The sequence below is a fragment of the Hippopotamus amphibius genome, chromosome 2, assembly GCF_030028045.1.
Source record: "Hippopotamus amphibius kiboko isolate mHipAmp2 chromosome 2, mHipAmp2.hap2, whole genome shotgun sequence".
Lineage (NCBI taxonomy): Eukaryota > Metazoa > Chordata > Mammalia > Artiodactyla > Hippopotamidae > Hippopotamus > Hippopotamus amphibius.
Genome location: NC_080187.1, coordinates 223,686,381 through 223,706,147, shown reverse-complemented (window position 1 = coordinate 223,706,147; position 19,767 = coordinate 223,686,381). Strand labels below are relative to the sequence as shown.

Sequence of the window (19,767 nt, the reverse complement as noted above, 5' to 3'; positions counted from 1 at the left end):
GATCATATGACCCAAACCACGCTGCCAGTAAGTCCCAGAATTTTTGACTGAGCTACAGAAAAGGTGCCTGTTCTCTGTACTACAGTGGGTTAAAGCTGACGGGATGCTGGCCAAGAGTTACCTGTGTTTATCATTTTTAGCACATGGGGAGAGCCTGACTAAGGAGCTATCACACAACAAAGACAGTGACCTTGACAATATGTTTTTGTCCAATGCAAGGATGAGTCCTGACAGTTACATTATTTGTATATTTTTGAAATCTTATTTAACAAATGTTTATTGAAGACACTTTTCACCAGTTAGGATAAAGTGTATTTAAACTTTTGGGCATGTGATAAACTGAATTAGAACTAAAATAAAACTACAGTATAATTAGTTACCATTGATTAAAAAGATAATTTTTAATAAATAAAAAAATTTTAATGTGATATGTATTGTAGGTCTCATCTGGAACTTAGAACTTCAAAAACAATGTCACTTGAAGCTAAACTGTGACTTCAAAATCATAATGATTTTGTTTTCCTTTTATCATTTTTCTTTTTATTTTTTTGAGCGTGGAGTCCTAACCACTGGACCACCAGGGAATTCCCTCCTTTTACCACTTTAAGTATTTTTTAGAAAGATAAAGATGGCCTTAGTTTTTAAGGTAATCATAAACCTGAACACAGATAATTAACATTTCTGTGGAAATGACCTTGATATTTACATGCATGTTCAACTTCTCTGGACAGCCTGAATATGTACACATTTAATAATAATTAACAGTAACATGGGTCCCAAAATATTGCAGGGGGAAAACCGTCAATACCGGTAATCTCCAGTTCAGTGTTTACTCAACATAAAGGACTTTAAATGGACTAATTTCCTTAAGATCTTTAACAACTCCTAGGTTGGCCACAAGAGACTCAATATCCATATGAAAACGTCTGAAAGCCGAGGAATACAAAATATTAAATGAGAGCTAGAATTTAAGCCTATATTTGTCTGACTTGAACATTAATTCTTACCAATTCATTACATTGCTACTTAAATTTCTAAGCAGCTCATTTATTTTCCATATCATTCCCTTTTTAAATTTCAAATACAACAATCTTAGACTCAATACTCAGACCCTCCGTAACTGAATTTGCAAGGGCCTAACGCATCTTTGTGTCGAGTCTCAGATTTGTCTGTATGTTAACTGCCAAATTTAAGTATGTCATTTAATCTCAGTCAAAACTCTAACAGCTTCCTGCTGTCAACCGTGTACCACATGTGCTCTGAACTCAGTAGCTTTTAAGACACAGCACATTTAGCATTAAGCTTTCACCACTTCATAAAACCCTCCAATCAAGCAAATGTTCTTTTACATGAACTTTAATTTGCTTCCACCATTTTATCCTCTCCTTTGCCTATTGGAACCCAGTAATAACTAAATGAAGCCCCACCTCCTTCATGAAAGATGCCAAATCCATTCTGTTCCACAGACCACAGCCTTCTCAACAGTTACATGCTACCTCACATACTTATGTATAGCTTCTAATCACCATACCATCCAGCTAGACTAAAAACTAGAATTATATAGGTCATTTCTTTTGTATACTTTCTTCAGTGCAAAACAAAAAGATACATACAGCACAAGAGGTGGTTAAGAACACAGGCTCTGAAGTAGGTTCTAATCCCAGCTGTACAATGTAATAGTTAAGTGACCTTGGAAAAACGGCCTAATCTCTCTTTAAGCCTCTCTTTATCTATTAAAAAACCAGTACCTCTTCCCCTCATTAGACTGTTAACATAGTTTACATTAGGTAATTATAAAACATTTACTATGCCAAGCACATATATATAATTGTATTAAAATGTAACTCACGTTAAATGTTTTTCAGTTTAATTAAAATCTTACTCAGCCATCAAAAATTTATACACACTTGCCTAACAGGAATTGGGGTATTTCCTTACTAGAAACAGGTAAGAAAGGAAGGGCAACAATGCTCTAATCAATATTTCTACTCTTCTATTTTGCAAATTTAAGGCTTAAACTTGTCCTTTTCCCTAGAGTGAACTCTCAGACCCTCATCTTTTAGCCTTTTATGATGCATGAAGATGAGGTCATTAGGCATGATCGGTGGAACCACATCTATCCTCTTCTCCAATCTGAGATGGCATTCCTATTCCAGATTAACCCCATCCACCTTTGGTGGCCTATATATTAAATATTTCTGTGTTTCAGGGTTCAATCCTTCACCCATTTCCTTTTTCATAGAATTCCTGCCTCCTGTGTTCTCTCACTACTCACTGTTTAAATTACCACGCTAGAAGTCTGAAAATAGTTTGAAAGAAAACAAACCATATGTTCTCTTATTAGTAAGCACATACACATTTGCAAAACTGAACTCACCCCAACATATACCCAAGGAAAAGGAAATCTAGGAACATTTTAAATTTAACAACATATTATTTTGTACTCATCATCAAATTCTCATCCAAAATTAATCCTCTTTTACTATTCAAATAGATACTATATAATTAAGATCTTACTTATTAACATCTGAGCCAAAATCTTCAAGAAATTCCACTTTTCTCTGAGAAAATGTAATTCTCATTTTCATAGGTAATGAACCATGAATAGCTTTGTCAAAACAATTTAGGATATTTTCTTCATTTTGTTTGAGGTCACCACTATATTCCATTTCAAGTAAATTGAGGTATAACTTTGTGTTCTCCTGTGTAAAAAGCAGTACCAATTAATCACATTCTAAGATATTTTGATTAGACCACAGATATTTAAAATGCCTTAATTTTTATGTCTCAACTTGAAAAATTCAATATTGAAAATTGTGTTAAAATGTAATTCATGTTAAGTCTTTTTCAGCATACATCTAAAAAGGTAAAAAAAACTAATGAGCACACTGGTAGATAGAGATATCATCCTAGCATCTCCTAAACTATGCAAATTGTTAAATGCCAATAAATTAAAACCCTATATCCTATCTTGGGTTTAATGTAGCTTGACCTACCAAAACAAATATGAAGTAAAAAAAAAAAAAAAAACTCTACAGTTTCTAGTAATCTAAATCTTCACAACCATAGAAATTTCCTAGACACTGTCTTTTGACATCAATTGATATATGAAAGGAAATACTTTAGAAATGGAGAATAATCTCACTGCTACATTTGCTACAACAAAGCAAATGCCATGCTTTTGTTTATGAAGTGTTCTCCCAGGCCCTCTACTTTTACTAATCAATAAATTTGCCATAAAATTTCTAAATGTGGAGAAAAAAGAAAATCCAATAATGTTAATTTTCTTAACCTTTTAATGCATGATAACTTGAAAATTTTTTAAAAGAATGGCAACATCAGTTTAGAGGGACTGTTGTCTTCATTTAGTAATAAAATATATTACATACAGACCAAATCTTTCATCATAGTTGCCAAAAGGAAAAACAACAACAAAAAGAGATCACTTTTTTTTTATGGAAAATATTCTAAAAAATACAAATACATACTTTGTCTCTTTCAATAGCTTCCAAAAGCACCTTTCTTGATTTTGGAAGGTTTTTTTGTATTTTGAAAAGATGTCGTGCTAGTTTGATAGCATAAAATGATGATTCATTATTTGATTTGGCATTCTTAATGGCTTCCTGAAGCAAACGTTCAGCTTCTTCCATATTTCCAAGTCGTCGTTCTAAACTTACTCTTCTCAAACGAACCATTGCCAATCCTAGAACACATTCTTCAAATGTTCTCAAGATATTCCTGGCTTCGTTAATATTACCTAGAAGTAGTAATTAAATGTTTATCCTTTTGTTTAAACTTCTGAAATATCCTTTATGGCAGGTATTGGCAAATAACAGCCCACAGGCTAAATCCAGCCCTCTGGCTATTTTTTTTTTTTTTTTTCTTTTTTTAATGGAAAACAACCATGCTCATTTTTTATGTATTGTCTATGGCTATTCTGGGGCTACAATGGCAGTTGTTAGGAAAGAGACCATATGGCCTGCAAAGCCTCAGATATTTACTATCTGGCCCTTTATAGAAAAAGTTTACCTGACCTCTGCTTTTACACCATCTCTCAACACTCAATTCCTGTAACTTTATCCTGCAGTAACTTAAATCCCAAAATATTAACTGAATTTCCTCATTCTTACCCTGCTGTTCCTCAAAAGCTGCCCAAAGCATATGCACCATGGGTTTCTTTGGGAGATGAATTGTGCAAGCTCTGCTGAAGACATGCCTCACTCCTTCAATGCTATGATTTTCCATATACTTGGCATACTACATACAGAAACAGAGGAAATACTGAATAATTTACAGTTGAACAAGCCATTAAATATGTGACAGAACGATAAAATTCTATTTTTAAACCCATTCAGCACCTTTATTGAACCACTAGACTAGTTTCTGTAAGGAAGGACGAAGAGAGGCAACGAGGTTGGCATATGCAGCAGTCAAATCTGGTTGCAAGCAGACCATCTCCTAATGCAACAGATATAGTTATATGAACAACATTCAACAGAAGTACAAAAAAGGTTAGTCACTAGATCAATGTTTATAATATATTCAAGTTTTAGAGCATATAATTTTCTTACCTTAATCCAAAACTCCTCATAGAGGGCACATGATATGACACATCTTTCAAAGAGAACCACAACTCGTTCATGAGTACCATTCTCAATTTCAAATTCTAAATATTCTTTCCAGTTTTTCAGTTGTGCCTTTTCCAATGGTTTCACATGAAAATAAGGTCTTTTAATCTGTAATAAAACCATGACATGACAATGAAAGTAAACCAACACCAAAACATGCATGACTACAGTAACAGAAATTATTTAAATTATAAATATAATGAAACAAAAAAATTTTAATCACCATATCTCATGATTTTAAAACTTTTAAAATTAAAATCCCTTTAATTACTTAGGCTTTGAAGGAACAAAATGTATTTTCCACATATCCAGTCATTTTAACAGAACGCAATTTTATGTTCAGAAAATTGTACTCTGCTCAGTATTTCAGAACTGAATAATTATACAACAGTAACAGAGAGCAGATCAATGTCCATCCACAGATGAATGGATAAAGAAGATGTGGTATATATACACCAATGGAATACTACTCAGCCATAAATAAGAACAAAATAATGCCATTTGTAGCAACATGGATGTAACTAGAGATAATCATACTAAGTGAAGTCAGAAGGTGAAAGACAAATACCATATATCACTTATATGTGGAATCCAAAAAATAAAACAAACTAGTGAATCTAACCAAAAAAAAAAAGGAAAGTAGATGAGTGGTTGCCTGGGGCTAGGAGTGGGGTGGAGGTTACTGACTGAAAAGGGGCCCAAGGGGACCTTCTGATGTGACAGAATAGTTCTATATCCTGACTGTCATGGTGGTCACAATGCATATACATTTGTCAAAACTCATTTTACTAGCCAGTCACAAACACATACTGTAGGATTCCATTCATATGAAAGGCCAGAACAGGGAAATCTATAGGAACAGAAAGTAGATTAGTGAGTGGTACCTTAGGGCTGGGAGTTGGGGGGAGTAAGCAGGTGAGGGAGTAAAGGGGTGAAAGCTAAAGAGTAAGGGATTTCTTTTGGGGATGATGAAGATGTCCTAAATTTAACATTAACTGTTCTAAAATTAACTGTATGTACATATCTGTGAACATACTAAGAACTATTGAACTGTACACTTTAAAGGGGTGAAATATATGGCATGTGAATTACATCTCAATAAAGATGTTTAAAAAAAAAAAGAAATAAAGAATTAGAATTCTGGGGGAAGAAACCCTCATTTTACTGTACCTAAAATAGGTACATTTTATTGTACATAAAACTTAATGAAGTTGATTTTAAAAACTGAACAACTAATAAAATGGTTCATATTAAACAGATAACTTGCAATCCATGTTAAGTCTGAATTTAATGTTTCTAAAATTGACAATGGAAAATGATAAAATTAATAATGGAAAACTGATAATGGTAGTCATAAGTAGGATAAACATCTTATTAAATAAGCAAAAATAAAAAGCAGAGACATCACTCAAAACTAAAAGAAAAATACATTATTCCTATCTGTATTTTGAAGCCTATAACAGCAATAACAAAAAAGCAAAACACTTACACCTTCTTCAAATGTCCACCTTTTACTAACTTCATGCTCATTATAATTAAACATTTCTTGATGAATTTCAATGATTCTATGTCTCATGTTTTCTATTTCAGTAATTAGCTTGGGAAGAAAAAAAATTTAAATCACATGTTATATACTAAAATTTCAAAATCTCACTGCTTACATTTAAGTATTATCCACACATACTACAGTCTTACAATACTGATGGGTTTTTAACTGTTATCAATTATGTGCAAAGTCCAATAACAGTACTGAAATCTGTAACAGAATTTCCTAATAATAAACCACTTTCTCATACGCCTTTAAAAAAAAAAAACAGGGCTACGACTTTTTTAAAAGGCAAAGGATTTGAAGATATTCTTTGAAAGAAGATATTCAAATCCAAGAAGCGTATAAAAAGATGCCCAACATTACTAGTCATTAAAGAAATGCAAATCAAAACCACAAGATGCCACTTCACACCCATTAGGATGGTTGTAAATTTTTTTTTTTTTTAAGAAAACTATAGTGCTGGCAAAGATGTGGAGAAATCAGAACCTTCATACACTGCTGGTGGGAATGGTACATCTACTTTGGACAACAATCTAGAAGTTCCTCATTTGGTTAAAAATATAATCTAGAAATTCTACTCCTAGATACACACCCAAGAGAAATGAAAATAACCCAAATACCAACGCTGACAAATGGAAAAACCAAAAGTGGTAATATCCATACAACAGAATGTTATTATTTGGCCATGAAAAAGAATAAACTGATACATGCTACAACATGGATTAACCTTGAAAACATTATGCTAAGTAAAAGAAGCCAGTCACAAAAGACCACATATTATATTATCTCACTTATGTGACAAATCCAGAATAGCCAATTCTATATAGACAGAAAGTAGAGTAGTGGTTGCTTAGGCCTGGGGGGAGGGGAAGGGGAGAAAGAGTGATAAGAAAGTGATAGTTAAAGGATGAGGGTTTTTTTTTTGAGGTGATGACATGTTCTTAAAGAGTGTGATGTGATAGTTACTCACTTCTGTGAATATACTAGAAAACCACTGAATTCTATATTTTAAATTAAAAAAAAAAATTGGGCTAGTACATCACAACTTAGGCAAAATAATCCTTCTAAGCTAACTTAGTTTCAGGTGTCTCACAGTAAAACAGATTATCTACTTTAAATCTACATTTAAACCACACTAGCTAAAGAATTCCTACCTGCTTTAATCAGAATTGATTTTATAATGAGCTACAAGTCATACCACACATGCAGTCAAAGGACATAAAGTCTAGTTTCTCATGCACTGAGTGATCTTTTTAATAAGTGGTTACCTTTGCTGGGTCAGTTATGTCTTCAATTCCTGATGGCAGATCATCACCAGGAGGACCATCATCACCGCTATGCCCATTTACAGAAGCTAACTCTCTTCGCAGCTGAATAAACTGGTCACCAGTTAGAAGATCTCTAGGCAAGTTATTCTGTACGTGTTCTTTAAATCTGAAGGAAGACAATAAAAATACTAGCTCTATATATGAAGTATAATTTTAGATCCCACATTACATTTCTACTACACATTACTCTTTCAAAGGAACTCTAATTTATTTATTTATTTATTTTTTCTTTTAGGAACTCTAATTTAAAGAAACCAAAGCACCACACCCTCTCTCCTTCTTTTCTATAACAACCACTTGATAAAACAGTCTACAGACATCTTTATTTCCTTCCTGCCTTTGCAATGCAATGAAGGTGGCATGGACAGTCATATGCTGAAATCCTACTTCTGTCCACTACTAATTATTTGACTTAAGGGAGGTTTTTCCCTTCTCTAAATCTTGGTTTTCTCATCTGTAAAGTGACTGTAAAATTAAATATAGCAATCCATGTTTAAATTATAAATGATTTCTTATAAATGATCAACAAATTTTGCAGTTCCTTCCTCACCTCCCAATTACTCCTGAATTCATGTGTCCATGCCAAACACTCCAATAAAACTGCTCTAGTTAAAGTCACCAAGTACCTCTTACATGCAAAATTAAACGGACACACGTCTGGTCTTCCCTGATGGAGCAGTGGTTAAGAATCTGCCTGCCAATGCAGGGGACACAGGTTCAAGCCCTGGTCCAGGAAGATCCCACATGCTGCGGAGCAACTAAGCCCATGCACCACAACTACTGAGCCCACATGCCACAACTACTGAAGCCTGCACACCTAGAGCTCATGCTCCGCAATGAGAAGCCACTGCAATGAGAAGCCCGAGTGCCACAATGAAGAGCAGCCCCGACTCGCCACAACTAGAGGAAGCCCATGCACAGCAACAAAGACCCAACACAGCCAAAATAATAAAATTAAATTAAAAATTAAAAAGAAAAATGGATGCATGTTTTATATTTATAGTACAGTCTCTAGCCTAATAATTCCTCAGTATTTAACGCTGTTAACTAACCTTCCTTTTAGAATCTTCTTCACCCTTGGCTCCAAGTTACCAATTTCTTGGTTTTCCTCCAAGTCTGTAAGTGTTGTTCCTTGATCTCCTTTGAGGGGTCCCCATTGCAGTCTGCCCCTAAATACTAGTATGCCCAAGGATTTCACTCTACATTTTATTCTCATCTATTCTTATATACTTTCTGGCCAATCTTATTAATACAGCTTGAAATAATAAGCATTAAAACTCTAACTTAAGCCTAAACGTTTTCCATAAATTTCAGATTAGTATATACAAATTGCCAACACTCCACATAAAGAAACACAGATTTTAAGCAAAGAGTGTTTTGAAAAACGTGTCATTTCATTTATCAACACACTAGTTTCTATATACATATACACAAATTTGAATCAAAATCACCAAGTTGAGCTAAAATACCTACATCACCTCAATTTGGAACCTCATATACAACATGTCTTTAAGTGTGTCACTTTCATCCACAAATCAACACCCTTAGCATTCTGATCTTTTATTTATTTATTTGTTTGTTTGTTTGTTTGTTCATTTAGGCTGTGCCAGGTCTTAGTTGGGGCACAAAGGATCTGCCTAGGTATTAAGGATAAGAAGAATTAAAAAGCCTCTGAAGATGACAGACATGTAGAGGATACAGGAGACATAAATCCAAAGCAGTGTTATTAGTGCTAAGACAAATTAAACAAATGTAGGTAGAGTGCTGGCACAAATGATAAAACAGACACTTTTGTTTAGGTGAACTGGAAAAAGTGTCACAGAGAAAACATTAAGCTGTATGGGACTTAAGGAATATGAGTTCACCAGACAAATGGAAAGTGAAAAAGGTATTAGTCTTAAAAGCATAAAAGAACACTGCCCTTTGGGAAATTGTCAGTACTCAGGTTATGTCTAGAGCTTAAGAACTACCAGAGACTGGGCCTGAGGAGTTAGATCATATCACAAAAGTACTCATGCTAAGGTGGATTTTAAGTTAGATATTTTCTTAGAGAGAATGTTCAGTATATATCCAATATACAAGCCTACACAACAGAACTATTTCCACTGCAGCACTTAGAATACTTCCCCTAGCACATGCTTCCTCTTCTACACTTGTGTCCAACTTGAGGGCCAAGTCAAGGCACACATATCTTCTCTGGGCCTTTATTCCTGCAACTTAAATGCATATCATCTGGTACATAGCAAGTGCTAAATAAATGACTTTAAATAGAGGAAGTATATTTGGCAAAAGAAAACATTTCAGCAGTTCTCAGTCAGTCATGTGACTTAGTTTATTTATATAAACTATAAGATTTACTTATACAAACACTGCTTATGAGTCTGCTATACCCATATGCATAAGGAAAGTGGTTCTCATTATACTAAGTGAAAAAGAGTAGATTAAAAAGAAGTATGTGCAATGCAATCCACTAATCTCTGTTATAAGCGTACATGCATTTTTAAAAGCCCAGTGAAATATTAATTAAAAAAAAAAAAAAGATTTAGAAGACTACACCAAGAACTTTGGGGCCACAACGTCTAGGTTCCAATCAGCTTCCAACCACTTACTAACTCTGTGACCTTATGCATATACTTTAATCCTTCTTTGTCTCTACTTTCATAAAATGTAGATAATAATAGTACCTACACCTCAATGGTTTATTATGAGTTATAAGGCACTCAGAACACTGTCTGTATAACTGCTTCCTAGTTTAAAAGAAGACTTAAAATCTTTTTTAAAAAAACATTAAAAGTATTTTGACTTTTAAAATTCAATCAACAAATATTCACCAAGTGTTTCCACATGCCAACCCTTGTGTTAATCATCTCTTTCAGCAAGTGTCTCCCTAGGTCATTATACCCTAGAAACCTGCCCACCCTCCTCTATTTCATGAAAAACAGAGATGGTATATTCAGATCCACATGCTTCCTATTTCTAACCTGGGTCTGCATAACCATAGCAAACTGACCCACAGTTCTTTACAAATGCTTCATAAAGTTTCTAATTTTTTAGTAAAGAAAAACTCAGAAAATCACTTACTTAAAAAGTACCTAAAGTTTATAGGCTCTACCACAATACTAGTTATAAAAATTATGACAAAAATACAGAAAATACGGCAGTTAGGAAAGTAAACATTTATCATCACAGTCCTCATACTTTCTTGTTCAGAAAGACTGAGTCCATATCACTGGGATCCTTCTCAGTGGGATACTTTGAATACAACAGAACATGGAAATCACAGTACTCAGAATTAGTTTTTAACAGCACTCATTAAAATGAAATGATACCAATCATAACAGATTATCATAGTAGAAAGTTAAACTGAAATGACTTTTGATTGTTTGAATATAATCAGGACTTTCTACATAAAACACATTCTTTGCTTTTTGGATATAAGATGTTATATGAATCACAAGAATGTACGTTTAGTAAATCATTACATTTTAAATAAGCATCTGTTATGTGCCATGTACTGTGTTAACCACAAAGAATAATTAAACTCAGATTCTTTTCTCTCATTCCTTCACTACTCTGAAATATCTTAGACAAAAGACTGGATTCCTGTTGTGTCCTCATCTATAAAACATAAAGAGAAATCTTCCATCTAAAACCAGTTAAGTTCCTAAACATTTCATAAGCTATACAGAACATGCCAAAATTTTGAGGTGTATAAATTGCGATTATCGAGCAAGAAAATTCATTCCTGTTTGCATCTAACATTCTCTCACATTTCAAGAAAATAAGTATCCTCAAGATTAGAAATTAATTACCTGAGTAATCACAAAAAAATTTTAACAACTCCACCCACCTCTGAAAATGATGACTGTACAGCTGTGTTGGAATACCAAGAATACGATCATATATAGCTGTAACTTCTCTCAGGTTTCCCTGTTCATTTTCCCAATTTATATACATTTCCCACAGTCTGTCAGATCGGAAATCTGTTCCTGCAGCCAGAACAGCATGCTCGAAAGTTCTGAAAAATTAAATTACCTCTAAGTTATCTTTCCAAGATAAAATCACTTTAAAAACATTATTTCTACACTTTGCAGTATATACAAATATCATTGTCATAACCTAAAACTAATATAATGTTATATATCAATTATACCTCAATTTTTAAAAAAGCAAAAAAATAAAAATAAAATATTTCTAAATTTTAGAAAATACTAAATTCAAAATTATATTCTACTTTATCTATACAAGTAGAGATTAAAAGGAAGAAGGAATAATCAAAAAGTATATAGCTGCTTAAAAAAGGGAAAACATAAAGGGAATAGGTGAATGTAGTTTTACATTAACTGTATTATTTTATATGATATAAATTTGGAATGCAAATCACATTGCAAATAAGAGTGACACAATACACACAAAAATATTCATTAAACTTGAAATGTCTGTTGAATAGATTCCTTGAGGGCAAAAGACAAAGAGATAAAATATATCTCACTTTAAGAAATAACTTTCTGGAAAACAACTCTCCAACAAGGGGTCCAGCTGCCTTGTCAGGGAATGAGAAATATACATATATTTTAAAACTCTCAAAATTCTCTCTTGATTCTAAAATTCCACAATTACAGTTCACTTATGAAATCATTTATTTTAAAATACTTAGCTCATTTCAAGAGATTTCTGTAAGCAATTTTAATGACTGGATTTGACATCCCAATGTGATAAAATTTTAGATACATTTTCAAAATAAATGTTAGGATCAAGAGGGATTTTTAACAGTATAAGCTACACTACCTAAATAAATCTACAATTTAACAGAATCCCAATCAATGCTCTAAGAAATTTTGGGTGGAAGAGAAAAGAGAAATTCTAACATTCACCTAGCATACAAAAATATTTTTGTAAAAGGAAAAATCAGCAGGCATTTTCCTGAAAGGTATCAAAAGAAAGTAGGAAGCTATAGTAATTAAAATTATGGAACTGGCCTGGTATCAAAAAAATAGATTAACAAAACAGTTTCCAAGAAAACAAAACAGATCTATGTATATATGAGAATTTAGTATAAGATAAAGTATTTTAAATCAATGCACACACACAAAATTTCTAAGTAAAAAAATTTTTTAAGTAATAAATCAATGCAGGAAAGACAGACTATTCAACAAACGGAAAAAATTAAAGGTTAATCTCTGACTCACAAAAAACATAAACTAAGGTTAATCTGTCTCACAAAAGACACAAACTAAATGCCAGATAAATGAATGATTAAAAAGAAAAGCCTATGAAAAGAATTAGAAGGAAATTCAAGATTTATATATTCTTGGCAAGACAGGTACAAAACTCAGAAACCAATAAAAGATTGCAAATAGAATCACATTAAAAAAGAAAAAAACAAGCCCTTAGGGAAGACAGGGTATAAAGGGAACTAAAAATCCCCACCTACCTAATAGAATAATAATGTCTACAGCTAGTGAGACAGAAGCAGAAAGCAGTAGAGTGCTACTGTTAGAAACATGATGGAAAAGCCCAGAAGAAACAAGCTAAAATACCTGAAGAGAGGTGGAGGGATCACTTTTTGTTACAAGCAAGCTTAACATTAACTTTTTAAACTGTATGCACAGATCAATACTTTGATAAATATAAAAACTAAAAACACATTTTAAATTCCTATAATGAGTAGTAAAGACAATCCAAAAGTAAAAGGAGCAAATGATATGAACAAGCAATGTGAAAATGGCTTATACAGATAGCATTTGAAAAGATGGTAAACCAGGATGTGCAACCTAAAGATATGTGAACTAAGATAATGAAACACACTACTGGAGGTTAAAAAAAAAAAGGAAAGAAACATGGCATGATTGTGGCAAAATGACTACGCTTAACACTGTGGAGTTTAAAATTGGTACCACTATCAAAGGAACATTTGAGAAAATGTGGCTGTGTAATCTCTTTAACAGAAGTTGTAATTCTAGTGCTCCACATAAATATTGACTTGTAAAGAGATGTTCACTGTAGGACTAATAATTCCCTACAAATAAGGATTTGGTTAGGGACTTCCCTGGTGGTACAGTGGTTAAGAATCCACCTGCCAATGCAGGGGACATGGGTTCGAGCCCTGGGCTGGGAAGATCCCACATGCTACGAAGCAACTAAGCCTGTGCACCACAACTACTGAGCCCACTTGCTGCAACTACTGAAGCCGGTGCACCTAGAGCCCATGCTCCACCAGAGAAGCCACTACAATGAGAAACCCGCACACTGCAATGAAGAATAGCCCCCGCTCTCCACAACTAGAGAAAAGCCCGCACACAGAGCAACAAAGACCCGACACAGCCAAAAATAAATAAATAAATAAATTTATTTAAAAAAGGATTTGGTGAAATAAAATATACTACCTTAATACTATAAAACACCTTTGCAATAGTTTCAAAAAATGGTAGGGAGAAATTCTAAAACATTCTGTTAATTTTTTAAAAAAATAAATGTATAATATGTATACACACATACATGTACATCTATGTGTATCTAAAAGAACACACATCAAGTCATTAACCATGAGGGGAGAGCGACTGGGGACATAAGAAAAGGGGGTATGGAATGGTGGAGGACTTTATTATGTACATTTTTTAATAATCATGCATCTTTACTATGTGTATCATTTTTCTTAACAGTGAAAAGGAAAGTTACACTTTCAGTTTAGCATTCATGAGTAGATCTATTACCAACATAGAATACTTGACTTATTTATATCTTTAAATAATTTAAGTATCAATGTTCTACATACCCTCTTATTGTACTGTTTGTCTCAAGATCGCCAGCGTCCAATGTTTCTTTTAAGAAGTTTATATAATGTATCCAAAGGTCAACACTAAGAGGTATTGCCTGAAGCCCCCGGCGATACACCTAAGAAGAAAAAAACAAACTGTACTTCAAATATTTAATTATTTCTTAACAGAGAGGCAACACTGTGTTATCCGGTGAACCTTAGAAATACTAATTACTGGAATTTTGTTTAAATAATCTACCATTACCATTTGGGTGGAGGTTGGATAGAACATGGCAATGTTCTGATCCCCACGTGCAGAGTCTTGATCTTCAAAGCGCAGCAGTCCCTGCATTCTGACCGGGTTGTGTGGGCAGGCTTTGGGTTACAGACCATAGGGCACAGACCCATTAGAGCATCAATGACAGCGTCTGACCAAAAATGCAATAAGACGTAGCAAATGTGACTAGCAAACCAACTATATTATTTGGAAAATGAGAAATAAATGTAAGTGAGAGAAAAGCCCTGCCCTACTTGTTAAGCTGCAGTGTAATACAGAGGCTTGCACTGCAAAGCTTGACAAACTGTAGAGGTTTAACGCACCTGCCAACAAAGAGAGAAAATATTAGCTACAAATGCCACAAGAGTGACAAATGCAAATAAAATACCCTATAAAATTGTTTGACCATAATCGTAGGTACTGCCAGCCAAAAAAAGTCTTTGTTTTGTTATTATTTGGCTTACAGTACCTAATGGAGATAACTTTGTTCAGTAATGTACGCACCTCATCTGATTGTTTAATGTTGTCATGTCGCTTTTCGAGGTCTGCATACTTTTTCCAATAACCATAGCAATACGGATAGTGTATGAAAAATTTGTCAAACGCTTTCCTGGCAGCCATCAAGTGATTCTGATGAAAATAAAACAAGGTGTTTAAACATCTTGGAAATTTTTATCACAAAAACACTTATTATTCCTTTCAAATGTACAGGCATACCTCAGCGATATTGCGGGTTCGGTTCCAGACCACTGTAATAAAGCATATATCGCAATACAGCAGGTCACAAATTTGGGGGCTTCCAAGTGCACACAAAAATTCTGTTTACACTATACTGTAGTCTATTAAGTGTGCAATAGCATTATGTCTAAAAAAACAATGTACATACCTTAATTTAAAAATACTTTATTGCTAAAAAATGCCGGAACAATTATAATAGTAACATCAAATATCACTTGATCACAAGTGACCATTACATAGTAATGAAAAAGTTTGAAATACTGCAAGAAATACCAAAAATGTGACAGAGACAGGAGGTGAGCAAATATTGCTGGAAAAACGGGACCAACAGACTTGCTCAACATGGGATTACCACAAACCTTCAATTTGTAAAAAAAAAAAAAATGCAGTATCTGTGAAGCTCAATACAGTGAAGCGCAATAAAACGAGGTATGCCTGTATTACCTCAAATAAAATAAACGGCAGGCTTAAAAACCGCACACACAGCAGCCCTTTTTCCTACAAATGCAATCTTATCCTTTGGAACAGAAGAAACTAACTCTGTTACACAACAAGGTAATTTTATTTCAGCAATTTTACACACACATACGTACACACATCAATTATTACAAACATTAGACTTTGATTCTAATACTTTCTATAATGTAAAAATGTTATGAAAGTTATTTAAAGCTAAAAATATATATATATATAAAATGTTATTCAACTTAATCTGAAAATTGTAAAGAGGCAACTTTAATTACAAAACAATAATGTCTAGTCTGATATTACTTGATTATTCTGTCCCCTCTAGCCCCATTTAAATAGTTACTAACCTCCTGTTCTACATACTGAAGCAAATATACCCAGCCTGTAAAATCCTGAGGATTACTTTCTACAGTTTTCCAAAACTTTTCATATTCAGGAGGAAAATTTGCTTCTGTTTCTGTCACTGGAAGGTCCACAGTATTTGCTATTTCATTTTCTTCTGTAGTCGTATTCACAGTTGGAGATCCATCAGGTGACTGTTCCATTTCTGTAACATTCATAATCTCAGTACTGAAATCGGCAGACTGCTCTACCACTACCTCTGAACTGTTGCCTGTGCTGCCATTATTGGAATTTCTGTACTCATCCACGTGAGAATTCTGCATAGCTGTTTTTTTTTCTCTTCAGTTAATGATCTGTGGAAACATAAAGAGAAACATCTTCCAAATGTTTATCTGGCATCATCAAAACCACCTTTTAAAACCTCAAGTTAGCTAGTAAAGGAATGTATTTAATTATTGAGCTCTCCTTGTAAGTCATAATCAGGTTTATTAGTTTTTATATTATAAGTTAAATTCTAGGGACTTCCCTGGTGCTGCAGTGGTTAAGAATCCACCTGCCAATACAGGGGACATGGGTTCGATCCCCAGTCTGGGAAGATCCCACATGCGATGGAGCAATTAAGCCTCTGCACCACAACTGCTGAGCCTGTGCTCTGGAGCCCATGAGCTACAACTATTGAGCCCCTGTGCAACAAATACTGAAGCCCGTGTGCCTAGAGCCCATGCACTGCAACAAGAGAAGCCACTGCACTGAGAAGCCTGCACACCACAACAGAGTTGCCCCTGCTTGCCACGACTAGAGAAAAAAGCCTATGCACAGCAACAAAGACCCAATGCAGCCAATAAATAAATAAATTTATAAAAAAATAAATTCTATAACATAAATTTTCCAAAATTCTGCCATTTTATTGTTGACTGAGTAAAAACTAGTTCGTTCATCTATAAAGCAGTGAATATTGAGCCTACTCCCTAAAGAAGCAATCATATCTAAAATTCAGTGCTTCCTAGCTAGCTAAGAATCTAAATTTTAATGTGTGAATGCTATCTTGCTATCAATCCTGGAAAACAGCAATATCTTTAATATCTGTTCTAGAGGCTTTAGCTAACAAAATCTGGTCATGGATATAAATGTTTCAGAGGGAAATTCATAACTTAGCTCAGAATAGATTTTTAGAAAAAAGGTTATGCTGTTGAAATATAGCTATAAATTTTAAATCCTAACAGCTAAGTTTGATTTTATTATAGAAGATACAAATTAAGGTTTTAAAATTTAAGAGTGATTTTTGGGACTTCCCTGGTGGCACAGTGGTTGAGAATCCACCTGCCAATGCAGGGGACACGGGTTCAATCCCTGGTTCAGGAAGATCCCACATGCCATGGAACAACTAAGCCCGTGCACCACAGCTACTAAGCCTGCCCTCTAGAGCCCACATGCTGCAAGTACTGAAGCCTGCGCGCCTGGAGCCTGTGCTCTGAAACAAGACAAGCCACTGCAACAAGAAGCCTGTGCACTTCAACAAAGAGTAGCCCCCGCTCTCTGCAACTAGAGAAAGCCCATGCACAGCAATAAGGACCCAACACAGCCAAAAAAATGAAAATAAATAGTAAATAATTTTTTAAAAGAACATTATAAAAAAAATTGAAGAGTGATTTTTAAAATGAATAAATGTTATTAAAAACATATTTACGAGGGAATTCCCTGACAGTTCAGTGATAGGACTTGGCGCTCTCACTGCTGGGGGCCCAGGTTCAATCCCCGGTTGGGGAACTTAGATCCCACAAGCCTCGCAGCCAAAAAAAAAAATCATTAAAAAAACCACATTTAAGAAAGTTTCACCATCTGGATAGTTACTTCATAAAATCTTTTAAATTCAGTCATCTATGGTTAAGGCCATAAAATAATAAGGAATTATTCTTTTATCCTGTAAGGTAGTACCACAATATATTTTCACAATGCATTTCATCCCTACCACTAACAGTTTAAATGGAAACTGAATCATTAAATTATAGGGCATGTCTTTTTTTTAAATTAGGGATTATTCTCAAAACTAAACAGACCATAAAGTTGATTTACTCCTAAAATACACTCAGAATACACAATTAGTTAATACGGTGCAATTTAAAAAAGGCAGTAATTCAAAGAAGGAAATGCAGGTGACCAATAAACATATGAAAGTATTGAAATCTTTACTAATAAAGATGTAAATTAAAACAATGAGATATCAAATTGGCTAAAAGTAAAAAGATATTTCTGGAGGATAGTCACGCAAAATATACCAAATGGTAATTGTGCATATTTTATGTTATGTAAATAATCAGACAAAAAACATTTATTTGTTTAAAAGCATTCACTGGAACACTGTATCATAGTGGAAAGAGAAGGTAGTATTAAGAACATTGCTTTAATAAATGGCATATTTGTACGATGGAATAATGAATAATTTAAAAGGAAATATATGCACCTGTGTTGATATAGAAAGATTGATATAAAGTGTTGATATAACCACTACATATATATTATATACATGCTACATGCAGATCTGTAAGGATTTATGCCAAATACACTAAAAATATTAGTTGGTGTTAATGGCTGTTCTCTCTATATAACTGGGCTGATGCTTTCTTCTTTTGCCTTATCTACCATTACTTAACTGAAGTTAAAAAAAAAAGGAGGCACAGTAAAACATTGGATTGTGAGTAACTTGTTCTGCGCATGTTCCACAAGATAAGCAAACATTTCTAATAAATTTTAACTTGATAAACAAGTGATGTCTTGCAATGCAAGTAGTACGTGATGCTGAATGTCACATGATCACAATGGAGCTGACCACTGATGAACTGATGGATCTGCAACGCGTGAGCAACAGCAAGAGGTTATGGAGGAGATCTCGTCTACAGAGGAGGAGAAAAAGGCGGAGGAACTCCTTACTTCAAAAGAGATTAGGGAGATGTGTAAAATATGGGAAACAGTGCAAAATTTTGTAGAAAAGCACCACCCGAATAAGGCTGTAGCAGTGCGAGTGATGAATCTATTTAACCACAATGCAATGTCACATTTCCGCAAAATCCTCAAAAGGAGGCAAAAGCAAGCATCTTTGGATAGGTTCCTTGTTAAAGTTGCACAAAAAGAAAAAGATTCCATTGAGCCAATAGATAGCAGTGACTCCATTAGTGACAGTGAAAGTTGTCCTACACAATAACCCTCCTCTCTCTTATCTCTCTCACACCAGCCACGAAGGTTTTAAAAGGTAAGTACAGGTTAATTTGTTTTTCTTTGTATTTTGTATTTTCTTTATTATTTTGTATTATATTACTGTATTGTAATCATTTTTATACGAATATTTTTGGCTTTGGAACGAATCATCTGAGTTTCCATTATTTCTTATAGGGAAATTCACTTTGGTATACAAGTGTTTTGGGTTACAATCATGTTTCCGGAAGGAATTATGCTCGAAAACCAAGGTTTTACTGTATTTTGTTTCATTTGTTTTTTGTTTTGTTTTGTTTTGTTTTGTTTTTAAGAAAAACCAGCTCCAGATATGACACGTCATTGGCTGGATACAAATTTTGTTGTTGTTGCAATTTTACACCTACTTTAAAAATCTGAGTTTCACTATAGTCTACACAAGGTAGCTCCACATAATAGTCACCTCGTAAGCTATTTTTTAAAAAATACAAATT

At 34.0% G+C, this 19,767-nt stretch overlaps 1 protein-coding gene and 1 non-coding gene across 6 annotated transcripts in view; both read right to left on the bottom strand.

The window, feature by feature from the left end:
- PRPF39 (pre-mRNA processing factor 39) overlaps positions 1-19,767 on the bottom strand; it is a 33,315-nt gene that overhangs the window by 1,830 nt on the left and 11,718 nt on the right. For 2 of the 5 annotated variants that reach the window (XM_057723658.1, XM_057723659.1), the window contains exons 2-11: positions 16,093-16,440; positions 15,044-15,169; positions 14,281-14,399; positions 11,356-11,523; positions 7,446-7,611; positions 6,118-6,225; positions 4,572-4,736; positions 4,131-4,257; positions 3,489-3,757; positions 2,518-2,702 (exon numbers count right to left, since the gene is read on the bottom strand). In XM_057723658.1, the coding sequence (XP_057579641.1) occupies positions 2,518-2,702; positions 3,489-3,757; positions 4,131-4,257; positions 4,572-4,736; positions 6,118-6,225; positions 7,446-7,611; positions 11,356-11,523; positions 14,281-14,399; positions 15,044-15,169; positions 16,093-16,410 (1,751 nt within the window). In that variant the 5' untranslated portion in view covers positions 16,411-16,440. Of the gene's footprint in view, positions 1-2,517; positions 2,703-3,488; positions 3,758-4,130; positions 4,258-4,571; positions 4,737-6,117; positions 6,226-7,445; positions 7,612-11,355; positions 11,524-14,280; positions 14,400-14,527; positions 14,691-14,793; positions 15,172-16,092; positions 16,441-19,767 lie in introns of those variants that run through there. The other 3 variants (XM_057723661.1, XM_057723662.1, XM_057723663.1) reach the window with 3 other exon arrangements.
- On the bottom strand, positions 3,331-3,416 carry LOC130847269 (small nucleolar RNA SNORD127). The gene has a single exon (XR_009052050.1). It is a non-coding gene; the product is annotated as a small nucleolar RNA SNORD127 (small nucleolar RNA).